This window comes from Indicator indicator, chromosome 11 (genome assembly GCF_027791375.1).
Source record: "Indicator indicator isolate 239-I01 chromosome 11, UM_Iind_1.1, whole genome shotgun sequence".
In the NCBI taxonomy this organism is placed as follows: domain Eukaryota; kingdom Metazoa; phylum Chordata; class Aves; order Piciformes; family Indicatoridae; genus Indicator; species Indicator indicator.
The window spans coordinates 7,670,608-7,697,834 of NC_072020.1; the positions used below are offsets into that span (position 1 = coordinate 7,670,608).

Sequence of the window (27,227 nt, forward strand, 5' to 3'; positions counted from 1 at the left end):
GAACATCAAGATTTCTCATGGAAAGGTAAATATAAGAAAACTCCAGACAGGTAGATTCCTTCAGAATAAAATCAAGCCTGGAAACTCAGCCCTCTGAGGCCATAGTTTAAAAGCATTTTGCATGCTCCTCAATCCATTTTTAACCTTGATAAAGAGCAAGGTTAAGGAATCACTGCTCAGCTGAGAGGCTCAGAATCAGGGAAGTACATTTTTCATGGCACCCTGAGCTGTACATCACTCAGCTTAGATGCCTTAAACACACCACTGTTTTCATGGGTTACACAGCATGGAAACACATTCCCACCACTTAGGGCATCACAAGTCTGCAGGTCCTCCCCTAAAGTTCATTGATATCCTGTGCTTTCACAGGAGACTGCCTAAAACAAAGCAACATTTTCTGTCTGAAAAATCTCAAGTGTTTGTTTGTTCCAATTCTCTCCTCTGTCACATGTGAGACATCCAGGACTTGTCTTTGGAAGAGACATCCTGTGTGTGGCACAAGCTGGTTACCAGAGGGCACACCAGTAGATGTAGCATACAAGCAGGCAGTGCTGCTTTTTGTCTCTGTAACACCAATTCAATATTCTCCCTGTTCACATTTTGAGACAACAGAGCTGGGGGATGAAGGGCTGGAACAGCTACCGGGTCTGCTGTCCAGATAGGGTTTCCTTGATGCTATGCCCAAATGAGAGGCTAGATCTGCCTCGATGTTTATCACTGAATTTTGTGACTGGCTAACTTACTTTATATGGCATTTAGGCTTAGCTCATACATTTATATTTATGTCATCATTATAAGCATCCCCACTATTTTCTATTTCCCAGTGCTTAGTGATTCCTACCTTTAATCAAGGTCTTGCAGCTTTTTGCAAGTCCCCAAGGATTTTGCACAGTTTGACAGCCTCTCCAGCTACAAGCTCTTAAAATCACCTGCTTCTGCATGCATGTCAAACTCTAAAACTTCCGGCATAGTTTCATAAGCAAATTTCATATCTGATCTTTCTGAAAAGGTTAGTGATGATAGTACGAAACTTGATTAGCCCAGAATCAATACCAGTACTTAGGTGGTACCTTTCTTTCTCCATCACTTCATCTTTCACTAGGTAGTCCTACTCACCTGACGTCTTCCACCTGCTTCCCACCTTATGTAGGTTTTCCCAACTGATTCCACATCAAATACTGCAAGAGTACAATTTGAAAAGTACTTTTCTTTTGTCCCTTCCCCTAAAGAAAGCTCTCTAGTTAGCCTGTATTACATTATGCCCTATTTTCTCTCACTAATGTTCCCCAGTATGGACTCCAACAATTTTTCTAAAGCCACAGAGCAAGTTCTCACAAAATCCAAAGTTTTAAGTTCCTTGTGCATCGGTTCTTCTATAAAACTGACATTTCTTTCTTCCACCCTTTCTCTTATTTAGTTTCCCAAGGCCAAACTAGTCTCCCGCGTTTTAACAAGTCTGAATTTTGGTGTTACCATAGTTCTGACAGAACAGTGAGTGATCATCACCCGAGCATCTGGACAAACCCATTGCTGAGAAAGAGAAGAGAAATTGTCACTTCAAGGTATCAACCTGAGCACTGCTTTTCATTCAGCTTTCAATCTCCCCTCTTCTGCTACTCTGACATTTTTCCCATGGTGACAAATATTGAAAATGTCTCTCTGAATATATGTCCAGCCATGAGAGAGAGCACAGAACAGCAGCAAAAGTAAAAATCCCCTGCCACGAAAGGGGAAGGATGTATAAAGCTGCCAGTCTCAATGCCTGCTTGATTTAAGGAGTCATTTCCCAGAATGACAAGAGGGGTGAAAGTTTCTTGGAAGTGTTGTGCAGAAAACAATGTAGACTGCACAGTCCCAAAAGCAGATGTTATTTTCCATGGGCCTCTGCTAGTTCATGGCAAGCACTTCCATCATACTTTCCATTTTTAAATAGCTCTGTAGAAATTAACGCTCTCCAAGTTACTTACAAGAAAGAAATTACTTCATCAAAACAGAACATCTGTGCTTGGCAGCCCTATTAAGGCTCTATGTCCTTCACTTTCTATTATTTGCTTGCTTTCTTAAATGAATTTTAAAAACAGGATCAGTTGTACTTCTATTGTATGCAAGCTGGACTTTTTTTTCAAGATAACCCCTTCAGTATCACTTCTATTATTGAGACTGCTTTAAACCAAACTTTACTCTGCTATATACCAAAAAAAAAAAAATTACTGTACCACAAAGTCCTCTACCTTCTTGAAGAGCTTGTCTAAGACCATGTCCATGCATGCTATGTGGGGGCAGACTGCTGCAGTGTCAGCGCATCTGCAAGTTCTTTGGTGACTCCACAACTGGTACTGCTTCAGTGCTCTACTCCTGCAGCACAGCCCTGTGGCACGTTCCCATGCAGCAGATTTAGCAGCAGTTAATTGTTCCCACCACCATTGTTTCCTTCTGTGGGTTTGCCTCCAAACCTTTGACGTTCTCTTCATTGTACCTCTCGCTGCGCAAATTTCCTTGTTTTGTTTTGCTTCTCAAAAGTAGGGTTTTTTTGTTGGTTGTTCCGTAGTTACAGAATTAGATTAATAACATCTAATTGCACATCTGAAGCCAAACCATGTAATTGTGGGAGACTAGATTCAATTTAAAGCAAGAAAACCCCTCCATCAGGGTTTCTCATGGTTTGTGCAGTGCGTTTGCCAGGCAGTGCTGCTTTGATTGCATCTAACCTGCAATTAGAAGGTGCAATTAAGACATAATGACTGTGTGCAATTGCATTATTTCAGGATGTAACAGGAGCAATATTTAGCAGTTACTGTACTAGACACTGTGCTGATCAGCTCAAATGATTGATCAGCATTTACCAATCAAGCCATAGGAAGAAGGGCAGATGTGTGAATGGGTCTTACCTACAACTGATTTCAAGGATGAACGAGCTTCATTTTCCCACTGAGATCTCACAGAAGCAGTCAGCAGGGAAGAGAGACTGGACAGGTTTGGCACTGTTGAAAACCCAGGGACTTGAATGACACTTTCAGCTTACCTTTGGCTTTGTCATGGAGCTCATGTGTGACATAACAGGAGAAAACAGACTTAGCATTTAGTATTTCTGAATTATCCTCTGCTTTCAACATTTCATATCAGTTTTGCAAGCCCAGTCACACTACCCGAGACTTAAAATTAGAGTGATTTTGAGCATGAACTAATGGTATGATCTGTGTGTATGAGGAAGCCTTAGGCTCAAAATAGGGTTTTACATGCTCTTATCTGGCATTCTGGGAGTGCAACTACCAGTTCTACCAGACTTTTCTTAAAGGATATTTCCTGTCCTTTAAGGGTCAAATGATATTTGAAAAGCATTTTAATGCATCAGTGAAGGATATAAATGAAAATATGTTTCAATTCAGTCTCACAAAGATAAATCTAAATCTCTAGGCATGAACCTTGAGTAGATAAACTGAGATGTTCTGAATGCCAGACTGCTGGTACTGGGATGAAAGATACCAATGATAAAACTCATAAAACTCATGATAAAAATTCAGGATCAGTTTCTAACTAAATCAGTGGGAGTTAGAAACACTAAAATCGTACCTGATCAGAATCTAGTGATTGGTATTCATCTATCACATAAAATCATATTAGAAATCCTGAGACAAGGACTGCTTGTTCCAGGCACAATGATTCTGTGTGAGTGATTCTGCACATGGACCCAGCAGAAAATGCCCAATGTTCTCACAAGGTGCATGCACTAACTAGGAGCAAAAACTGCCTCAGCATCCCTTCTAAATATTTCCTTCCTTGTTGACTGGGAAAGAAAAAAAAAAGAGAGAGAAATATTAGAAGTAGACAGAAGAAACAGATCAGTTTCTACAGTGACTTATACCTGTACCTCACAACTTTCAGAATTTGGTTGTGAGAGATGGTGCTTGTCAGCAACCACAAGGAGCTCATGGGCCAATTCCAGGTAGCTAGCATACTAATAAATAAATAAACAAACAAACAAACAAACAAACAAATAAATAAATAAGGCCATTTCTGCAAACACAATTTAGCTTCTGCATCTGAAAGCAAGAGTAAGATAAATTCTGGCACATTCTCATCCAAGATGTTTGTTAAAGATGATATGGGCATGTACAAACCCCATCCTGGAGCAGGGCTAAACTAGGTTTCACGTTTTAAAGCTATGCTGGCAGGTTCTTAGTGCTCTTGTCTAGAGTGCTCATAGACACTTTGCTTATACATCTCTCCAGTTTTATCTTGACAAAGGACAAGCACAGCTTGTGTTTATAAGGGTGTCATTTAGTTCAGTTTTTATTCAAATCACCAGCTACAAAATAGACATTTTGTACGTATCAGTCTTAAATAGGCAACTGTAAGAAAATTACATTAGTCTTGAAATGAGACCATCATATTGCACACCTGGGACATGACAGACAAGGGGTCAGAAATAACTGGAAATATATGGAGATTAGATAATGTACACACATCACATGGGAAGGTTAATCTCTACCTTTGAAGAAATCAGTGCATGTCTTGATCAGAAACCTGCTTTTCTGCAAACACTCTAAAAGTTTCATTTAACTCTCATTTAAAAATACTACAGCCACTACTGCTACAGAATGGAACTGTATTGCTTCAGTCTGCTTTGTGCTGTGTCACAGTATCCAGAAACAGAGAAACACACTGACAACATGAAGAGAAGACAGTAACACTTTTTTTTTTTTTTTACAATAGTGGTGTCACAAAACACCACAGACTCAAATTCGTAGCTGACAGAAGGTGGTGGCTCCTCCTGAATCAAAAAATCCAGTACTTACCAAAACATCCTGACACTGTATCCTGTCCTTCCCTTCAAGGTCTAAAAGAGAAGATGAAAGGCTAACAGTCCTTTCCAACTCAAGAAGCAACAGCAAATTCATCCCACCCATACAGCAGCCTTGTGTTACTCTTCACTCCACCTGGAGTGGCTGGGATGCTAAATAAGTCTTACAGACCCTGAATTTAGTTAGGGCTTTCCAAGCTCATAATGGCTGGGACAGCAATGAATGATAAAGTGACCTAGGGATATGTCAGGTCAGAATCCAGGGGCCACATTGTGATATTCTTTTTTATATTAATGTCAACCTGAGTTTTGGCTTAAAGCCCAGGGGATCACTATAATAGCACAAGAATATTCACTTCCAGGACACTGTTAATAAAGGCATCTGTCAAATGCTGCAAGGGTGACTCTTGATTCTATCTACTCCTCTGATAGTGTGACCTCCTCAGTTATCATGACCTTGTTAGGCTTTCCACACTATCATCCTGTTGACTGGAAGTAGGAATGTTATGCAGTGGTGGATCCTAACACAATGTAGGAAATGAAAACAGCCAAAGTGCTGTGTTTAAAGACAGCTTACAGTAGGACAGAAACCATGCTAGAAAGGTTTGTATTGGTCAGTACTACCTCAAATATAGAGTAAGGAACAAGCATCAAAATACTGAAGTTAAGTAGACATTGATGACAAGGTGAAAGATGTGGTTATTCCTGTTAGCTTGCTGCAAGAACTTCACCCAAAAAAACACTTTGCTATCTGTGTAAAATGGATCATTTTTTAATAGAATAAAACCAGATCAAAAGTATAGTGTAATTCTTAAGATAAAGACAAAATTTAGAACCTCATTTTGCAAGTTAAGATTGACCAAAAAACATTCAGGCTGCTCATATCCTAAAAATCACAAGCAGGCCTTCTTTGATCACTGTATCACCTTAATGTCAGTGTCAAAACCAAATTATACACATATAACATGAGACTGAGCCATCACCAATCTGTAGGAAAATACAAACAATGACAAGTAATTTTGCTATATTATTAAAATATAGTCACCATGCATTAAAAAAAATACTTCTCTTTCAGCTAAATGTTTATTTCTTTTTCTTCTATTATGATTTTCAAGTGCATCTAAAAGCTGCTAAATACATCTTATCACTTAGACAACAGAGGAAGGTGAACAGCCACTCAGAAATCACAGGTAACTCCTGTTAACAGAGAATTAAAAAGCTCTAAGTGCTATTCCACTATTTTCAGTGCTGCTAAAGTGGTGGTGATATTTCAGATGGGCAACATTGGCAAACACTGATGGGGCCCAATGATTGTGCTTCACTGAATCACAAAATCCTGTAGGTGAGAAGGGATCTTAATAGGTCTCCTAGTTCAGTCTCTTCAAAGCAAAGGTAATATTGGTTGCTCAGGGGTCTTGCAATCGCCCCAGGATGGTGACACAGCCTCACCAAGTCCCATTCCACTCTGCCTGTGCTCATAGCAAAAAAAAAAAAAAAAAAAAAAAAATCAGGCAATCCACCTAGTTAGGGGCCTTGAGGAACTCTTTCTGAAAGTCTGCAATTTCCCAGCTTATTAGTGTAATTACCAACCAGGCTTCTATCTTTAAACACACACCAAACTAAAACATTAACTGAGTAGACAGAGCATTAATTAGCATATAAGTCCACTTCTAACAGCAACAGCAGAGGAGTGTTGCCTGCATGTATAAATAACTAGTTGGAGCTACACTGTGCACAGGCACCTCAAAACCAGCTACCCTCCCTGGGACACCATTTCCAGAAGTACTCCCTTCTTGAGGAAGCACTTCCCACAATGGCAGTGGTGCTGCAAGCGCTGTCTCAACCCCCACCAGCAAATACTTTCCTGTGAGGGAGTGTCCTACCTGCAAAGCTCTCCACATCACCCAAAATGACAGTTTCCAACGTGTATGTCAAGCTTTTGGCTACCTTTCCCAAAACAGCAGCAGAACACTGCTGCCATTCTCTTTCTGCACATCTCACATGAGCAGTGGCTGGTGCTGGGGAGCTCCACCTACAAATCCTTAGCAAGCAGCTCGATTTCATCCAGCAGGAAGTCCATGTCCTCTCGACTAACATGGGGGCTGATCACCACCTGGCGGAAGAAGTTGACTTTGCCCTGGTGAGGTTGGTACCCAAGCATCATGCTGCCTTTCTTCATCATTCTTTCTTTAATTATAGGAGCAACCTGGAGGTAGAGACAAAAAAAAAGGGTGGGTATCACACTCAAAAATATAGCAGATTTGGGCACAAACTGTATTTTGTGACTTATAAAGTTTTTTTTTTCAAGTGTCTGAGTTTTACACCTCTTGCCTGCCCTCCCCTCTACCTGCCCCAACAAACATTAAAGCTCAGACCTGCATGTTTAAAGGCAGCTTGTGCTCTGAGACTCCTGGTATAACCAAGATAAGACCTAAAACTCTCCAAAACTTGCAGCTTGGGGCACTCATCTGTAGCATGGGAAAGCTCGGGTTTAAGTCTCTAGTCTGTTGAATTTACATCAAAAATTTGAACTCAGGAAGAGCATCAACTGCAGCCAGTAAAAGGTAGGCTTTTTGCTTCTTGTGCTAACTAGGCTAAGCCTGATCACTTGGCTTGATGGTCCTCCTTCTGACACATCTGCAAAGCCACTCTCCTTAAAGGACACTCTTGATTGTATCCCAAAGAAACTTAAGCTACCAAAGAAGTCAGGGCAACACAATATTAAGGGACAAGGCCTGATGCTGAGACTTAAGATTCCATCTCTGAGATTGAAGGTTTAAGTAGCATCTGGCTACATCACTTGTGTCAAATGAGATGAAACCTCACAGGTGTCTCACCACAGAAAAACAGCATGAGTAAGACTGGCAGTCAAGCCTTTACAGCTGAACACGTGGTCTCAGCCCAGCAGGGCTCTTAACCTTCTCCAGCTTATCTTGTGCTTAACTTTAAGTGAGTGAGTGATTCTGTGTTCTCGTGCTTCAAATCAGTCATAAGCTTAAATGCATTGCTGGATGAAGTACTCCATTTCATGGAAAACAGAAATCAACATCAATAAGTATTTTGACAGAAGAAGTATTTTAAAAATGGGCTGCATTTTTAATACATTACTAATAGCATCAATGTATTTCAGAACAGTGTGTTCCATTCCTTCCTTTTGTGATGGTGTGGGCTTTGAACTAAGCAAGTAAGTGTATGATCCAACCTTGGTTTCTGCATTAATTCATTTTCAGCTCTAAAAGTTAGTGTCAGAAACTACCGTACGATCTGCAGTAGAAAAATGATGATGCCAAGCTCACTTTAATAGTTTTATTTTTACATGGCACATTTCAGTAGACAAGTCCTGTACAATTTGCTTAGACAAACAGCTAAGGTTTTCAACACTAGCAGCCTCTGCTGCTTGAGAATATAGATTGAATTCAGAGGAGGTGTATTTATAGTTCTCACAATTTGCCTCTCTAATTTTAGTTTATTGCTGGTTTATTTATTGCTTGTTTTTTTAAGCTATGAGGCTGATGGAGTCAGAATTCTAACCAAAGTCCAGAGTGTGTTATCAACATGAATGATGCAGATGAAAGCAATGAATCTCCTATCTGATTGCAACATGCAATCAGAATTTGGGGGTTTTGCATATTGCTGTGAGCTAAAAAAGCCAAAGTTAGACATTTTGGGAAACAAGAAGACAACAATGAGGACAGGAAAGCTCAGAATTACAGTCAAAAAGCAGCATAGTGTGGTGCCTTCAGCCATGTCCAATAGCACCTTTTTTTCATAATGCCCATAAAATCTAATGTGAAACTCCAGATGTGCCTCCTGAGTAAAGATCCTAATGAAAGTTGCCAACAAAATCACACTTCTGCTGTGTATCTGCAACACATGTATCATTTAAAAATAGAATTCATCAAACACGTTCATATAGCATCACCCACCTGGGTTTCTGCCAGCCTAGCAAATCATTCAAGGATTCCACAATGTTCTTGTTTTATCGTTCAGAATAGCTTCAGACTAACCTCATTTATTCCATGTTCAAGGAGAGGAAAAAAAAAAAAAAAAACAAGCAAGCAAAACAACACAACAAACACTGGAGTCCTGCTTGGATAAAGATGATAGCTATTTTGCATAAGACAGCCTTCTTCAGCCTGAAAACCATGTTACCCGTAAAATCCTCTCTGCTTCAGATCAGGTATTTCAAACTGCATCCTAACAACCAAATGTAGTACTACACAGTGATAATACCAGGGAAAAACTGAAAAACTGCACATTTTCCAAGTGTCAAAGACCCTTGGCTGGGAACTTTCCTGGTTATACATAACATTTGGACCTGCTATACATATTCTCTCAAACAGTGAATAACTTTAGCATCATAACAATTCTCCTACTTCTTCAATTTGCATGTGTAGCACCCTTGAGCAACACACAAGGCTACTAAGAGCTCTAACTCTTCCATTATTATTCACACCAGTTATGGCCTGAGATAGCAATGACACTCTGACTATGCTTGGAAGATGCCATGCCACAGAGGCATTATGCTGGGCCCCATGTAGATACAGAAAATAGAAGAAACTAATTCTCCATCTCCATACTCAACAAGAACCTCCAAGTGGCTTCTACGAGTGCAAAGGAAGAAGTGAGGAGTTCTTAATATACTTTCTCAAGCTCTTCTTTAGGATGCAAATCTCTATGGCAACTTTTAGCCTTTATTGATGTTCTATCAGAGTTATTTCATGTTTTGTATCACACTATTCATTTTCTTCATCTCAACACCCACTGCTCCACAATCCATCATCCCAAAACACGCAGTAGCACAAATAGAGACAATAAAAGCAAAAAAACATTTAGAGCTTCAGTAATTTTAGGACCGTAAATACAGTGCATTTCAGCAGGTCGTCTTTCATGAAAAGGAAACAAAGATAAAAAAAATCTCATTGGAGAATGGAGCAAAAGTAGAAGCGGGTATGTTCACTTTGTACGTTAGGAAGAAGTTTTACACCATGAGGGTGATGAGACACTGGAACAGGTTGCCCAGGGAGGTGGTAGAAGCCTCATCCTTGGAGGCTTTTAAAGCCAGGCTGGATGTGGCTCTGAGCAACCTGATCTAGTGTGAGGCGTCCATGCCCATGGCAGGGGGGGTGGAACTGAATGATCCTTGAGGTCCCTTCCAACCCTAACAATTCTATGATTCATTTTCATTTTACTGCTTATTATCTCATTCATCCACCATGCTAATGAATGTGTCCTCTTCATTTGAAGTGCATTCATTTCTTTTTGATGCCAAGGCAAACACTTCTTACTTAATAGAAACAAAACAGAAAACTGTCTTTTTGGCTTTTGACAGGATTATTTTTAGAAAGGTTCTCCACAAAGTCTTTTGCATGTTCTGTTTGCTAAGTGCTGCAGTCAGTGTAACAAAACTGCTGAGAATCCTATCCAGAGAAAGCAGTAAGGAACAGAATACATGCAGAAATGCTTAAGTACACTCCCACAAAAGAACCATTAAGCAATACATACATGCTAGGGCTTGAACCTGAGGATCACAGGGTATGACTGCTAACTAAAAGTAAGGGCAGGTAGCACTTTGCAGCTAGAAAAATTAGACCCATAAAGAACTAATTGCCTAGTGAGGAGTTCAATCAGTTTAATTCCCATTGATGTCCAAGAAGGAGCTGCACAGTCCCATTCAGGATAGACTCCTCAGAAAGCAATTTAGTAAGAGTGAGATTGCTTCACCAGTCCAATTGTTTTACTAAGGAACTACTTCACATTGTAAATCTTGTTCTTTATGTTGTTCATCATTGGAACAGTCGCAGATTTTTTAAGTGTAACGTATCCTCGGACATGTCCTCTCCTTTGCTGCCTTCTCCACTTCCTTCCCACCACTGGCCTCCCCTGCCAATCCATCCTGGAGATGATTTCAAACACTCATTGCAGCAGCACATTAGCTGTGCTCTTTTATGTTAGGAAGGCAGAGCAGAGGTGCAGTGCATGGAAGGCCATAGCTGACCTTCATATGAGTTTGTAAAAGTTGATTCTAACTAATGAACAACCAAAAAACACCCCAAACAACCCAAAACCAAACCAAACCAAAAAACCCCATAGTAAGTAAATCCACTTAGCCCTCAGCTTCAACTGCACTAATGCTGCTGGGTATGGACAGACAAATAAGCTGTCCTAAAGCAAAGGAGAGCTACCCTGTTTTTCTTGCTTAAATAACCTACTGCTTTTAATTAACTGTTATTTTTCTGCTTTAACATTGCCTCTGACAATTACAATTAAGAGATATTCTGAAAGTATAAGAAAGCTCAGGTTGTTCAACTGCAAAATACCTTGCTGAAAATAGAAAACTACGTCCAGCCATCATTATGAATTCCTTTCTCCATGCCCTCCCTGAATCTGTAGAGGATTTTGGTTTAGACCTAAACCAGTATTTTCAACCTGTCCCATCACAAATGACTTTCTGTGCTGCTGACACTGTACTTCTGGTACCTGAATGCTTCTCATACTGCTGTCATTCTCACAGACTCCAGTCACACTTGTCTTGTCATACCAGATGTTGACATACTGCCCAAACTATAGGCTAGAAGCTGTACTCTAAAAGCAACATTCTGAAAACTTTGTATTTAAACACTAAGGCATTGTGAACTAGTAACAGTGATGGGTAAATACATTCTGCTAAACAATGGATTTACAAAAATATTTTGTTTCAGTAGGAGGAAAAAAAAAAAAGAAAGTGAATTTAAAAAATAGCCCAAGTGAAAAGGTGGCATTAGCCACAAAAATAAAGAAGCCAGAAAAGCCTAGAAGTTTTCTAAATTGTTAAAACTATTTAGAATATCCTTTTTCAAAACATTATTTTCAATTTAAACTTACATTGTGTTGGAAATCAACCCATTTTTATTGCAGCAACTAGAAAAGGGCTGACAAAGTCAAAACTAAGCAAATTGGTTCATTTTAGCTTCTCTGGAAAAAAAAATAAAATAAAATTCTTTGTGGTCACCTAAACCCAAGAGGTACTTCCAGTTGAATTCAGTGGACAAACAAAAAATCCCAACCAACAAAAAAAACACACAAAACAAACAAACAAAAAGAAACAAAACAACCAAAACCCGACATTATTTGCACAACCATAAATATGTGAGTTCAAAAGTGCTGACACCTAACTGAAACATCCGTAGGATTTTCAGCCCCAGAAAAGACAGAAAGCATGAGAAAATTCACAGGACTCCCTCTTCTGTTAGCAAAACTTGGCTGGGAATGTCACTCAATCTGCTTTGAGTAGTGCAGATGACTCTAAACATGCTAGCCCAGCAAATGCTACAAAGGCAGAATGCCTATAAAAAGTGGTGTTAATACTGGCAATTGCTATCAAAAACATTTTTTCCAAACCTTTTAGACAGTTCCTAGGTCACTGAACATTTATGCAACACAAAGCTGAGAAGCTCTTCCAGCTGCTGGCAGCAGCAACTCCCAGTCATCAGATCCTCTTTTGCTCCTCCTGGAATTCATTTCAAAATTGTCTCGCACTTCAATGGAAGCAGAATACAATTATCTGAATTTCCTGCTTGTGTGTCTGCTTCTGGTGGCAGTTTACAACCAGCCTTGAGCTCTGACTAGAGAAAGCCACACTTGCAGTAAATCAATAACCTTTCTAGGGATCCACAAAAGCAGGCTAGACAGTCTTGGAAGAACAGGAGCGTATCAGCAACTCAATCTATTTTTCTTCCTCAAACACAGTCCTGTTGAAAATTTCCAAGGTACCAAATAGTGCACAAGCAATTGGCTAAAGATCTGTAGCTAGAAGACAAAAAAAAAAAAAAAAAAAAAAAGCCACCCTTTTGACAAAATGGAAAGATCACAGTCTCATGATTTCAGAAAAATGGAAAACACATTTTGTGTTCTTGCCCCAACTATTCCTTGCAATGGAAGACAAAATTTATACAGAAAAGGCTCTCTTGTCTCACCACAAAAATCTACCTTGGCTCCCCAAGAAGGGTCAAATTTTCATTTGGAAATAAGTGATTGCTACTTAAAAGGCAACTTACTGGTTATCCAAAGTCTGACAAGTTAGGCTTCCTGCTACAAATGACCATTTCAGATTCACTTATGTTCATAAGAAAATAACTATCACACAGCAATTGCCACCAAAAGAAGTAAATGAACCCCCAAATCAGCATTTAGATGCAAATTTAATTTAATTTAGATGCAATAATATCTCACATAGGAGATACTAATTTCACCAGATCTTGACAAGATTGGTTCTTATCTCGCTTAAATGACAGCAGAGTGGTTGAAATGCTGGATATAGACTCAACAAATCAAACTGGTCCCTAACCCTGCTAGAGGCTGTTTGGACAAATCACTCCATCTCTCTTGGGTAACATGTTTCTCTTCCCCTTCACAGAAGGCATAGAACCCTTCCAGGCAGTGAAGTCTCTGTGCGCTCATACATCTGTTGTAATCGGCCCCGCTACCTCCTAGGTGCTCCGTATGCTACTACGATATATATTAAATAATTTCTGTGCCAAACAGGGCTGACAAACATCTGGCACAGCCTATCTGCTGCATTTCCCAGTGTGACTGCTGAAAATAGCTTTGATATCAATGGTACCAGTCAGTATGAAGAACGGTAGCTAACGTTTTAATATCGATCATTTGATGCAATACCAAGTGAACAAAATACCTTCCTCGGTTGCTTGCAATCACAAAACCAGTTAAATAGTATAAATATTTGGAAGAAGTAGTACTTTCGACATCTATAACACTGAGAAAGTACATCCTCTACTATTAAAATTCTTTTCTTGCCTTCCTTGTGCTGCACCATCAGTTCCTGGCTCTAAAACAACAGGCTTTTTCCCCTTTTGGCGATAATTAAAACCAAACTCAGACCATTTGTCAGCTGTCACCCCAACCGGGACAATCAACATACCAAATATTTGCACATCCAATCACAGTTTTGTTCCTGTAGCCAAGGCTCTCTGTAAAACCCAAACATGTTTTTCTTTTGTCTAGAATTTGTTCTGGGCCCACATCCCTAAACCACTGATAAATTACTGCCGAACACTATTGCACCAGTGCTCCCCTTGTGCCACACCAAGCAACAAAAGGAGAAATAACTGTGCTTGTCAAAATAGCAGTAACCACTTCCACATTCTTTGGAGCAACTAACACATTAAAGCAGAGCAGATGCTGCTGTATTTTTGTCCCAGCACTGAGATTCTCCATGCACTCTCAGCTCAGGGCTCTGCAGCATGTCTATGCTATCATATCTTGCATATAGTCTTCTCAGCCATTGCTTGTTGCTAGAAGACACATTAATGAGCCTTGCAAATAATTGAAAATGCCCAGTCTAATAGGACATGGTGGGTTGGACTTGGATGTTGACATCCTAGAATTACTTCTTCAGCCAGCTGTTTACACAACAAAAGAAACAGCCTTCAGATAAAGGTGGTATTAGCCTCTGGAAAGGAGGTGGCAGAACGAAAAGCATGCAGAATAGAACTGGCACTTACTGATGTTTGTCTCATTTTTTACTCACAGCAAAGGCCTACATTAGTGAACAACACAGCTTTCTAGGTGCACACTCCCATGTCATCTTCTATCTGAGCACACGGCTTTTCAAGACAATTTATGTGGATTTCTTATTATTTTTCTGTCATTTCTGTGGTGCATCACTAAGGGTCTTATTAACAAACTACATGGAAGGTGTAGGCATTAAAAAAACCTCCAAATGATACCACACAGTGCTGTAGATCCAGCACCCTGATCTGTTTAAATAGTTGCAAGGGAGTTGATTGTTACTGGGTTTATAAAAAAATAACTGTTTTGAAAACTTTTATGACGTACACAACATTCTTCTGTCTAATGTTTTAAGTTCTCATTTTAGTAACTGTTTTCCAGACTTTCAACCCTGCCAAGGACAAGCTCCCCCTTCTCCATTTGGGATGAAGAGGTAGCTTGTCATTTTGAAAGCACTGGGATGAGCTTGTGTTCTGCTTTGCTGAGAAGGACATCCGAGTGCAGTGTGAACATCCGCGGCTAGGAGGAGCACTTTACGATAGGAAGATTATATCATGCGGTGACAAATTCAAGAACTCGATGCACTTCTGGTTTGCAATAAGGAACCTTGCTTTAGAAACTTGGAGTGATTCCAAATTGTTAAGATCTTATTTACCCCTTGCACAAGTCAGCTTCTGGCATAAGGTAGCAGCACTATCTGTATTTGCGTTACAGTGAGGACTAAAGAACAGTAATGCGTCTTTCTTCGTATTAACTAGATCTAAAGAAAAATGAGTATTTCAACAAAACCTGATATATCTTTTGCCCTTTTTTGCCCCTTCTCCTCTTAAAAACATCCTAATGACCTTCTTAGAGGCTGTTTACAGTCTCTTGTGGGGGACAAGGGGATGATGTCTACCACAACCCAGACTGCTACCATAAGAGTAAGGCTGGTGTCTAATCTGAGCAGCCGGGTTAGCAAAGAGAATGATGCCCCTTTCCCCCTTCTACTTGGTGAAATACAGGACCAATAACTGTCAGTTATTAGAATTGTTTTGCCTGCCTGAGATTCATTTATTTAAAGTCCAGTGTGGCCATGAAATAAAAGCCACTAAATCCCTCCACTTTTCCTAAAGGAAATGTTGTCCGCGGACAAGATTCATTCCAGCTCAGCCTTCCTCTCTCCTCGTTCCAGTGAATGCATTTTCATTTTTGTTTCTATAACTTAAATGCAACATGTTACAAACCTCTGTGCTTAAATGCACATTCAATCAGGAAACTGGCAAAACAAAGCAGGTTCTCTAGGGTTTCAAGATTCATACGTTTTCTTGCAGTCTGAAAGGGTGGAAAGTGAAGGGTAAATTATTCGTACCTACAAGTATTTGCAAATGAAAGAATCACATTGTACAGAATTATGACCAATAAATGCCTTCGCTAAATAGAACTGGACTGCAGTCAATCCACAGATAATTTAAGTGCACTTAGAGAGAGAAAGGTACACTGGACTCAAAATTTAGCATCCACTACGCAGGTATTTGTAACCTCAAAGGTATGTAATGAAGAAAAAAAAAATCTGCCGACCTTGAGCCTACCCTATAGACATGGCTCAGAATTCAGAGGCACAAATCAAATCCTCTGATTTTATACCTTGGATTTCTTTGAGAACTTTATTCTTTCCCCAGTCTGACCAGGTATTCAACTCTGGAACAGCAAGTAATTTTTGTCAGACTTCCACACCAGCATAGATATTTTTATCGGAGAACAAGCAAGAGCAATCTTTTGATCATTGGAAACAGATACAATTGACTGTACAAAATGCCTTCATTAAAGTCTGCTAGATTTCACTTCCTTTAATCCTTTAATGAAGAGGTTCCTCAAAACTCAATAAATACAAATAATCTTCTTACAAAGTTTATAAAGTCCCTGATTGATGAATAGCTTTGGAAAAGATTCTCTACAGATTATAAGATTAATCAACACTTACCTACAGAAGTCTGTCATCAAAATTACAGTGAATGTATAGCTGAATTCATCTGCAGTAGAGTTAGACTAATGCACATTTCCTTATAATGCTATCCAATTCAAAAGGAAGGTCTAGATATCTGCTGAATGGGTATCAATTTCAAGTATTTTCTGGGCTTTGATACTCTTCTCAGTTAAAAGAAATTTTGGAAGCCTTGTAGATATTCCTGACGACAGTGACAACATTACACAAAATATGAAGACTGCAGATGATGCAAGCTGCACACTTTTTCTGTGGCATTACTTGTAATCGATTTTTTTCCCCTGAATATTTCTGTAACTTCTTATCAAACAACAAAAAGGAAGCATAGTTTTATGAGATGAAAGAACAAAGAGTTCAGGACCTAAGCCTTTTTTGCCTCTACTTGCAAATTTGGCATTTTGCTGGAATTTCTTAAAGAAGCTTTTGATGCAGCAGCAGAGAAGTGCAACTCCCCTCTCCTTCTACTGAAGCTCGTGATGGGAAACGGAAGAGTGCTAACATAATAAGATACTCATTTAAGTGGAAGTAAGTTTAGGATTTATTGACCTGAGAGCAAGAGGTCAGTATTTATTCAGAGAACAATAAATCTTGATATTCAATTCTAACAAATGCTAATCCAATATATTATTAAATCCATCCCATTAAAGCTAATTAGATTGTATGTTCTCGTGAGCCTTGTTGCCAATAGTCATTAGTATTGCATGGGTCATAATTACTGTGCTTTGATAATTAAATCATGTAATTTCCAATAAAATTAAATATCTGGGGACAGAAATACCTTTTTTTCTCTACCATGACTATATTATTGTACATTTCATTGAGTTTTTCTCTCATGCTGCTGTAGACCTTCCTCCCAGTTTCTTCTGCCAGGATCAGCACAGCAAAGGAATGAAAAGCTCTGTCTGAACTACAACATTTACTAAAATTTCTCATTTGTCTTAAAAATCTGATACTCCTAAAGCCACATCCATCTGCTATTCCTGTAATAGGCAGGTATGGAGCAAGGACACAAATCAGTAAGCGGTACTGTCAGGGAACAGAGAAAGGAAAAATGAGTCTGCTCTTAGGTAAGTGAAAACCTCCTTCTATTCTAGCATTTTACAGTGCTTTCCATCCCAGATTTCAATGTACTTCATAGATAAAAGGAAATGCTATCATCTTCATCTTAATCTCTGGAAGGAACTGAGGCACACGAAAAGGAAATAATGACCAAGATCTTAATCATGACTCCATGGCAAAGCTAGTATTCAAGTGCATTAGTAAGGCAGGCTATTCTTAGTGCAAATTTATCTTGCAAAAGCTCTTGTAGAATACACATCGACTCACAGCCAGTTGGGTCAAAGTGGCTTCCTTTCTGGAGGAACCACAGCCAATCTCAGGCATTAAGGTGCAATGCAGAGTGCCTACTGCAATGCAGATATCAACTCCTTCAGTGGTTAGCAAGCCATGCACTGGCAGTGCACACTTAAGGCTCCTGGCAGGCATGAACACCTTTGGTGAAGGCTTAGTAAGGATCATAGAAAATTAAATAAGGATCATAGAAAATTAAATAAATAAGGGATCATAGAAAATTAAACCCTAGTTGCTCCATCTTCTTTATGCCACACACATCAGTAATATAAACTACAGCTCCCAAGCTTCTGTTCTGTATATTGACTGACTTGCTGCTTGACAGTATTTTCCCACACGAACCTGCACTGTTTACAGGTGGTAGTTGCTTATTTCTGTTAGTCACACACAGAAGGGGAGCAATAGCTTGAGAGGGAGTGCTAAGTGCACTGAGCTGTGTATCCTGTGCTACCCAGACACATGGCCTCCAGCACTGATGGTCACTATACTCATCTAGCTGAATCCTGCACTTGACCACTACAGACTGAGATTTGCATTTTTGATTCTGTTTGAGGAAAAGCCATCTTTAAAAACAGTTGTGAGATTATGTGCTAACACCATGCTAAGGGCATGCCTCAGCTCTCTTTACGTATTTCCCTCTCACATTCAGAGCCAATTTTTATACATTTAGTGCATACAAACCCCTTTGGTGCACTGCTGCTAAGCTAGCTGTGTGTACATGCAAAGATTCACTCCTCGTGTATCACAGATTAATTGCATGCATGCAACTGTGTGGGACTCATTTAGAACAAAAGTCAGAGTTACTATGGAATTCTCAAACAAACAACAAGCACACACACACAAAAAGAATGTACTATGTGGCACAACCTCCATTTCTCCAATGTGCTACAGGGCAATTGACTCTGTACCATGGCTACAGGCTACTGCCCTCCCACAAGCTTCAAACTGCTATTATTTTCCTTCCCTCAAATGATTCTCATTATAACTGGGCTGAGTGCTGAGTTTAAAAGCCAGTGTATGAATCATATCATCAACTCAGTTGTCTGGAATCTTAGTTTTCTATGCATTTCCTCATTGTTACATCCATCACCAGTGTAAAACATGTTGTGGCTACATGGAATTTCCTTTTGCCGTTTTTAACCCCACAATTGCCTGTGAGCAAATATTTATTTGCTGTTATCCAGCTTCATAACCACTAATACTCTGTGGTAGTGCTGCCTTGGAAAAATTGCAAAGAATCACAAATATCTAGCTCGAGATCATTGCCCAAGGGAAATCTCTTCATTCATCCTTAGGCATAAGGCCTGTTCTGCTCAGGAAACAAAAAAATGAAGACTCTCAATTCAAGCCTAATTTAAGCCATGCAATTACTCAACACACCCCTAGATCTCCTCTGTCTTTCCACATGTAAAGGTGTCTGCACAGCACGGTATCTTTTGCCACAGCCATCCCCCACAGAGCCTTCTCTCACACTGGCAGCAGCCAGATTCCATTCCTGACAACTATACTTGATTTTTTAGTAAAAGAAATATTTTTGACTGTTTTTTTTTTTTCCAGTGGAATGTATTTTTCCAGTTACAGAATCCAAAATCCAGTTCTTTAGTAAAAGGAATATTTTTTAACTGATTTTTTTTTCAGTGGAATGTATTTTTCCAGTTACAGAATCCAGAACCTTGCAATCTTTCCCTTTGAAGCCAGTAGTATTCCCAAGGTACAGAGTGGGCAGTACAGAAATGGTTCCTCCTTGGTTTGCTTTCAGTCTAATAAAAATCACTATAGAGTAGCTCTTCCTTTTTTTTTTTCATGATAACTTCATATCAACCACTGGAAATCAATTCATACCTTCAGAGGCTGAGTTTCAGTCTGTAGCAACTATTTTAAGAACTGGTATATTTGAACTTCTGTTTTGTAGAAATAACACTAATCCCATCTTTAAAGATATGGGATATTTTATAGATATTTTGTGATCACACAGAAGTACTTCCTAGGTATTTATCAAAAAATATTTATAGATATATACATATATATATATATATATATATATAGATATATATCTATATATCTATATATATATCTATATATATATATTTAAAAGGCACAGTTCCAACGGGAAATATTAATTTAGCAGCACCACCAAATCATTTCTACTGCATTCTACGAGGATTCTGCTAAATAGATTAATCGTTCATGAAGAGAGAGAAACAGCTAAAAGCTTGGCAGGAGGGAGGGTCGGTGTCGTAATTTCATTTTCCACTGTCAGCTGTGACTTTGGGAAGGAGATGAGAGCACAGACCTTGCGCTGGTCTTCATCACCATCTAGTGCATAAACTGAGGAACTGCACAAATTTAAGGAGCGACTTCCCGGTTTAAAGTTGAGCAGCAGTAGGATTAACACGTTTTGGTTTGAGGTTTGTTTTTTCTTTTTTTATCGTTTTTAGAAGATCTCAGATAATCTTAGGGAACTGGAAAAAGCAGGGATTTCCAGATTGCCCTACCTGCCTGATGAAAGACAGATGTTTCATGATTACACTATTTTTTGGTAGCCTGTGACTATGATGTGTGTCCAGTTCTGGGCCCCTCAATTCAAGAAAGATGTTGAGTTGCTCGAACATGTCTAGAGAAGAACAACAAAGCTGGGAGGGGTCTGGAGGACAAGCCCTAAGAGGAGCAGCTGAGGGAGCTGGAGGTATTTAGCCTGAAGAGGAAGAGGCTCAGAGGAGACCTTATTGCTGTCTACAACTACCTGAAAGGAGGCTGCAGCCAGGTGATGGTTGGTCTCTCCTCCCAGACAACCAGCAACAGAACAAGAGGACACAGTCTCAAGCTGTGCAGGGGGAAGTTTAGGCTTGATCTTAGAAAGAAGTTCTTCACAGAAAGAGAGATTGGCCATTGGAATGGGCTGCCCAGGGAGGTGGTGGGGTCAATGTCCCTGGAGGTGTGTAAGAAAAGACTGGATGAGGCACTTAGTGCCACGATTTAGTTGATTAGTTAGGGTTGGTGATCAGTTGGACTTGATGATCTTGGAGGTCTCTTCAGCCTGGTTGATTCTGTGGGATACAAAGAAAGCATGACCTGCATAGTGAAGTAGTATCTTTTTCAGGTCAAAATACTTGTTGTTTTTTTCTCACTATGGTTTCACAAAATTAGTGTGTACATTGTTATAATCAAAACCTATGTTCTAGTTGTGCTTCAACATTCATCCATGCAATGGCCACTCCAAGGCCCATAAATCAGTAAAACAACTGGCCAAAGGAAGACCATCAGTACCGCTGGGGATGAAAGTCCCTGGCAGCTTCAGTTTTTGATCATTGCAAATGACTCAGAATAACTTAGGCAATGCTTTCCAAGGCTAGTAGTAGCCTTGCCTTTCAGGAAGCACACTGTGACTCAACACACAAAAACTATCTTCACACTGAGGAACTTAAAGAGGCTAAAACAAAGCAAAACTCCATACCATTAACAAAACGGAGTCACACTTTCAATAGTATATAACAATACTGTGAAACTTCATCAAAGATTAGTAGGAGGCATTTCAGGAAACACTTGGAGGAAGCCTTTGTCTGTAGAGAAGAGCCTTCTTTTTAAAAGGAAAAATACTGCTTAGCCCCATTGTCTTGTAAGGCCAGCTCAAGAAGCAGGCAAAGACACTTTGACACTATGACTTACCAGTAGCCTATAGCCACTCTTGGGTGTTTTGTGTGTTACTGCAGACTTTTATTGCACAAATTATTATTGTACAACAATACAATTCTGTAGATAGTGTGTAATATCTACCTATGCTAAAATTCTCCTAGAGCGACTAGCCAGGAGAGAGGTCTTTAGGTATCCTTCCACATCTGAAATCCAGACCATCAACTGAATTATCTCTCAGGAATAAAACAACAACAACAAAATAAATCCCAAAACAAAACCCTACATTCAACTGCTATTAAAACCATCTGCTAGCTCCTGAGACACTACTGGATTCAGAACTGATAGAAGGCACTTAAATGCCTAGGAAGGAGAGAACTGTAAAATCTTTATGAGCACTTTCCTATTTTGTTAGACACTGATCTCTCAAAATACCTTATTCAAAATAACTTTCTAGTCTAAACCTTGCAAGCAATACATAATATTACACAAAAAGGAAGGAGAGAAATAAAGAGAGCAAGCGAGCACTAGTGCTGCCTGCAAAGTGGGAGATAATCTATGCTTGCTCCAATTTATTCTTTCACAGCTCATGCTTTCGAAACAGAGCTGGCAGTGTCGCTGAGGAAAGTTTGTTGATTTAAGAACCGGAAAACATTTCTTCCCCCCCCCTCCAAAGACCTTTCCCCCCCCCCCCCTCCCCCCCCGCGACTGCACCAAACAGACATTAACAGCCTGCGCGCTAATTAGCGGTTCCAACACACCGCTGTCGTTCGGGCGCCCCCCAACGGTCACCTGCCCGCATTACCAGCTGCGGGTTAAACCCCTCTCGGAAGAGTTGTGCTCCGGAAGCGATCCCCAAATACACGTGTAGCCCTTCATCCGGCTGGATCTGAGCTCTGAGCCGGCTACCGCCACTGCAGCTCTCCCATACGTGCTACCCAGAGCTGGGCATGCAGGGCAGGTCCTACGGCTAGGTACTAACCACCATCCCTAAATACTTCCAGGAGAGCACTTTGGTACAGCCAGGTACTAACCACCATCACTAACTACTTCCAGGAGAGCACTTTGTCATCTTGAACAGCGAGCCCTCCATGTCAACAGGACCTCATAGCTACTGTATAGCCAGAGTCTCTGTGGAAAATTGCATTATATTACTCCAATGGATGCATCAATGAAGAAGCTCAAACTGGATATCCAGCACAAGCTGTGCCTTCCAACACACACTGACTGACCTAGCATGTCCTGACAGTCTTCAACTTCATGCAACAATCAGTTTTGTACAGCAATGTATTCTACCTCCCAATGCACCAGCAGGGGTGGTGTGGACCCAGTGTGATACATCTTCATTTCCAGGCATATAGCAGCACAGAGAAATTAATCATTGGTCTATAAATCATCACTTGCCTCTGTGAACTGATCACAACCTGATTACAGCCACTCGCAGCCAAAGCAAAAGGATAGTCTCAGTCACCACGGTCAAAAGACTTAATTTCCAAAAATCTTCAGGTGGAAAAGACAGATGAAGGCTAAAGCTCTTTAAGAAGAGATGAGATGGCCAAAGGCTGCGATACTTCAATCAAAAAAGAAGACAGCTTTATCAAAAGCTCATCCTCATTTATTGGCAAAGCAGTCTTTGACAAGTTGAAAGGGGGAAACATCAGATAGTTATTGATACAAACGTGACATGGGGGGAAAAAATTATCATAAGGAAAAGAAATCTTTCATTGACAAGACAAAGGAAAGAAGAAACACTTTAGTATGTACATTAGCGATGAGTCAAGCCCTGCCTATGGTTAATCACTGAAAACACAGGCAAAGCAGAAGTGCTCAGTAACAAGCTTTCAGCTTCTGCAAGGAGGGATTCCTACCACAAATATGAAGAACTTTGAGCTACCAGCAGCTATTAGAGTGTTACAGGTCTACTGAGGCAATTTTTTTTAGATCCACAGGTTTGGGTGGCTTGCACTCAAGATTTAAAAAGGCTCACTGAATCTTTGGATAATTTGGGCATACCATGGAAATTTCAGAAAACAAGCACCAGTATTAGAAGTGGTGAGGAGGGAGACCCACTGAGGTCAATATAAAAGTTAAACAAAAGCAGCACTCAATTTATAATTAATTAAAGGATAAGAATATAAAGTCACTTAAAAACTGCTAGAAATGGATTTAGATTTTTGTGTTCATTTACATCTTTGCCAAGGACTACTTTTTGGGGGTCAGCCTGCCTTATTTGCTGGTATTACAGATTTTCTTGATAATTTACTTGCACTTAAAGCATTAATAAGAAGGCCTTACGCAGCCAATTAGATGAAAAATAGCAGGAACAATTCACACAGCAACAGCACAAAAAACTAGGAACACAAAATAGCAATACAGTAACACTAAGCAAGTTTTGAGTAAGTAGCGTATCTTCATATGCAGTAAATAGTGTGCTGCTATATTGCTGGAAATGAAGATGTATCATACAGAAGAGATGTGCAGGTGCTGGAGCCAGTGCAGAGGAGGGCAACAAAGCTGGGGAAGGGCCTGGAGAATAAATCTTATGAAGAGCAACTGAAGGAGCTGGGGCTGTTTAGTTTGAAAAAGAGGAGGCTGAGGGGAGACCTCATTGCTCTCTGCAAGTATCAGAATGGATGGTGTGGAGAGGCTGGTGCTGGTCTCTTCTCACAGGTAATTAGTGATAGAACAAGAGGGAATGGCCCCAAACAGGGTAGGTTTAGACTAGATATTAGGAAAAAAAAAATTCACAGAAAGAGTAGTCAGACATTGGAATGGGCTGCCCAGGGAGGTGGTTGAGTCACCAACCCTGGATGTGTTTAAAGATCATTTAGATATAGTGCTTAGAGATATGGTTTAGGGGTGAACTCTGTAGAGTAGGGTTAATGGTTGGACTTCATGATCCCAAAGGGTCTTTTCCAACCTCAGTGATTGTGTGGCTCTGTTGGACTGGATGATCTTTGAGGTGCCTTCCAACCAGACGTATTCTGTGATTCTGTCAATGCTGTTTTAAGACTATACATCCTCTCTATATTTGCCTAATACCACCTATGCAGGCCCAGTGTTGCAAATTACTATGTTCTCCTCACCAAGAGGACAGTTAGGATCCTTCAGAGAGCCCTAGGGCTTCTCACATGAAGAGTTCACTCCAGAGCTGGTGTGTAGATCAGCTTCACAGACCCAGAGAACATGCCCCTGGGAAACAGTCCTGCAGACACACAGCACAGAGAGCAGATAGCCCTGACCTGAGTGTACTGGAGACAGTGAAATGCTTTTGAGTAGATGTTTTTCTCATTTCCCAGAAAATTAGGAGGTAGAAGGGAAATAAAACGGAGTTAATTGTTCCCCATAGATGTCAGGTAAAATAATTCAAGTCAGTGTCTTAAAATACAATTACAATTTGTAACAAAATGAAAGGATGGAGGAAGGAGACAGCTTTTATTCAGGTAAAAACCAAGAACTGACTGAAGTTTCTAGTGACCTCAGGACTGTAGTATTTAGACATTCCTGGGCTACTTCAATTATTGAGCTCCCCTGTGATGTATATGGGGTTTCATTTTGATCCACAGGCTATTAAAAATGATCTATGACACTTTCAGGAAAGCTGTAGTTTGGAGTTCATCTTGTAACTCAAACTTTTTTTTTTTTCTCCTTCCATCATTGGTTATTAATGTGCATATAGCACTGAGAGAACATAATGAAAGAGTGCACAAATGTGCAGAAGCACAGTGGTGCTTTATAAGAACATAGTCAATAAGGTCAACTAAATTAATTGTGTCTTCAAACTCTGCTTCCTTATTAAAAGCAGTTCTCTTTACAGGTAGGCATGAAAGGACATTGAAAATATTAGTTGATATGTTCTGACTGCAAAGTGAAGAAAGGAAGAGCAATTAGTTCTATTTAAGCATGGGAAAATATGTGTTGTTTTGGCAAACACATACTATGCAGCTAGGAACCTGGATGCACTAGCTGAAACAAAATACATCAAGAGCATAGCAATTTGCCACAGCTCAGAATGAGAAATATTTGACTGTAAGTAGGCTATGAATGCATAGTGTATTTTTGTCAAAGAATAAACTACAGATTTAGAGGCCACCACTGCAAAGAATATGGTGAGGAGTAAGGTTCTGTTGCATTTGTAGCATTGTGGGGTTGGTGGTACTTTTTCCCCCCAGAAGTAGTCAAGAACTATCAAGATAGCAAAAGCGTTGACCATGTTTAAGAAAAATTGGAATATACAGAAAACAGAAGTTGGAGAAAAGAGCTGACAAGAGCCTTATGAAGTTCAAAGGGAAAATGGCAAACCCTGCACCTGGGGAGGAACAACCCCATACACCAATAAATGCAGGGAGCCATCCAGCTGGAAAGCACACCTGATGCAGCATCATCAGTTTACCTCCCTTTCAAATATGTAACAATATGTATACACTAGACACAGCTTCAGTGCAAACTCCCTTGGGCTTCCTACACTCTGAAAATCACAGAATCATAGAATTGTCAGGGTTGGAAGGAACCCCGAGGATCATCTAGTTCCAACCCCCCTGCCATGGGCAGGGACACCTCACACTAGATCAGGTTGAAAATAGTTCACTGTTTGCTTTTAAAATATGTCATAGATTTGACATAGTTTTCAGGTTAACTGGGTTTGACTATTAACAAAAGGACAGGCTAATAATAACAACATTTTTTTAATTATTCTTTGCTCTTGTGTCTGCAGCAATGTTTCTTCCTTTTCTTTTCTATCTTTACCATTCATAGTTGGAAATACCATTGCAAAGCTTGAGTTTTACCCTAGTATAATCCTTCAATCAAGATGACAATTATGTCTAGATTAGGAGCACTCAGGTATCTTTTTCAATTCTTCCCCAAAACAGAAAGAATGATTTTCTGAGGTATGTCCCCAGCTGCCTATTTAATTCACATGAACTTAAGCTTCCCACACACACCCTAAAAAAATTATATCACTTTTTTTGGAAAAGAAATGGGGCTTAGTTTTGCCCTCTTGGTCTTGCTACTAGCTGTGAGGCTTGTAGCAATGATGCAAAACATCCACTGCTGTGGGTAACATGCTCTATCTATTTGAAAGCCATACAAATTAAATAGTACAGCCTTTGTTCACAAATAAGCATCAAGAAGCACTTATGCATCCTTTAGTGTCCATTGAATCTGTGGTAATAAAGCAGAGAATGCAATCCCACTGAATCACCACAGCCTTTGTTTCTGTCATTTTTCAGTTAGAAAATAAGGCTTTTTAGATGCTTCCTGTAGGCAAACAAAGATTTATTGTGTCAAACTTCTAATAACACTAATGTTGGAAAGAAAACAGCTTGTTTGCTTTCTCTAGCTGAACTGAAAGGCAGAATGACCCTTAGGTTTTAGAAAGGCAGCATGCAAGATATTTAAGACACTGGTCAAATGGAACCTATGCTTGCCCTGTAAGAAAAGGAGTACATCTACACACCCCACTACTCTAGGTGATTTACTTGAATCTCAAAAGAATGGTCATGCTAGCTAACCAGTCCTTGCAGGACAGCTTTTATTTTTAATTAAGTACCATACTTACATGTGATCATAGCACTCCTAATATCTCAGCTAGCTAAGGTACCTTCAGTGAGCACTGCATACTGTAGTGAAAATGAACCTTGCATCAGTCTCCCTGGAAAGTTCAGTCCTTTACTTTGAATCTGTCAATCTCTTCTGATTTTATTTCCTCACAATATTTTTCTCCACTTTACCTATTCCCTGCAGCTTCATTCCATGCTATTATGTGTATTACTGCATGGAGAAATGATTGGACCCTCTATTACACTTAAAAGGATTTCAAGCAAGAAACAACTAGTGGGAAAACTACTTCACCTCTGGAGATCTGGGCAATCTTTCTCTGCCAGTGACTTAAGGAAGATGAAATCCTTGCTCAGCCTGAATGCAACATATGGAGCTGTAACAGACTCCCTC

The 27,227-nt window shown here is 39.8% G+C and overlaps 1 protein-coding gene across 1 annotated transcript in view; it reads right to left on the minus strand.

Annotated features, from left to right (window-relative positions):
• Positions 1–6,833: 6,833 nt before the first annotated feature.
• Positions 6,834–27,227, minus strand: part of GADL1 (glutamate decarboxylase like 1) — a 76,476-nt gene continuing 56,082 nt past the window's right edge. Inside the window, exon 15 of the mRNA XM_054385130.1 lies at positions 6,834–7,007. Within this exon, the coding sequence (XP_054241105.1) occupies positions 6,834–7,007 (174 nt within the window). The remainder of the gene's footprint in view (positions 7,008–27,227) is intronic.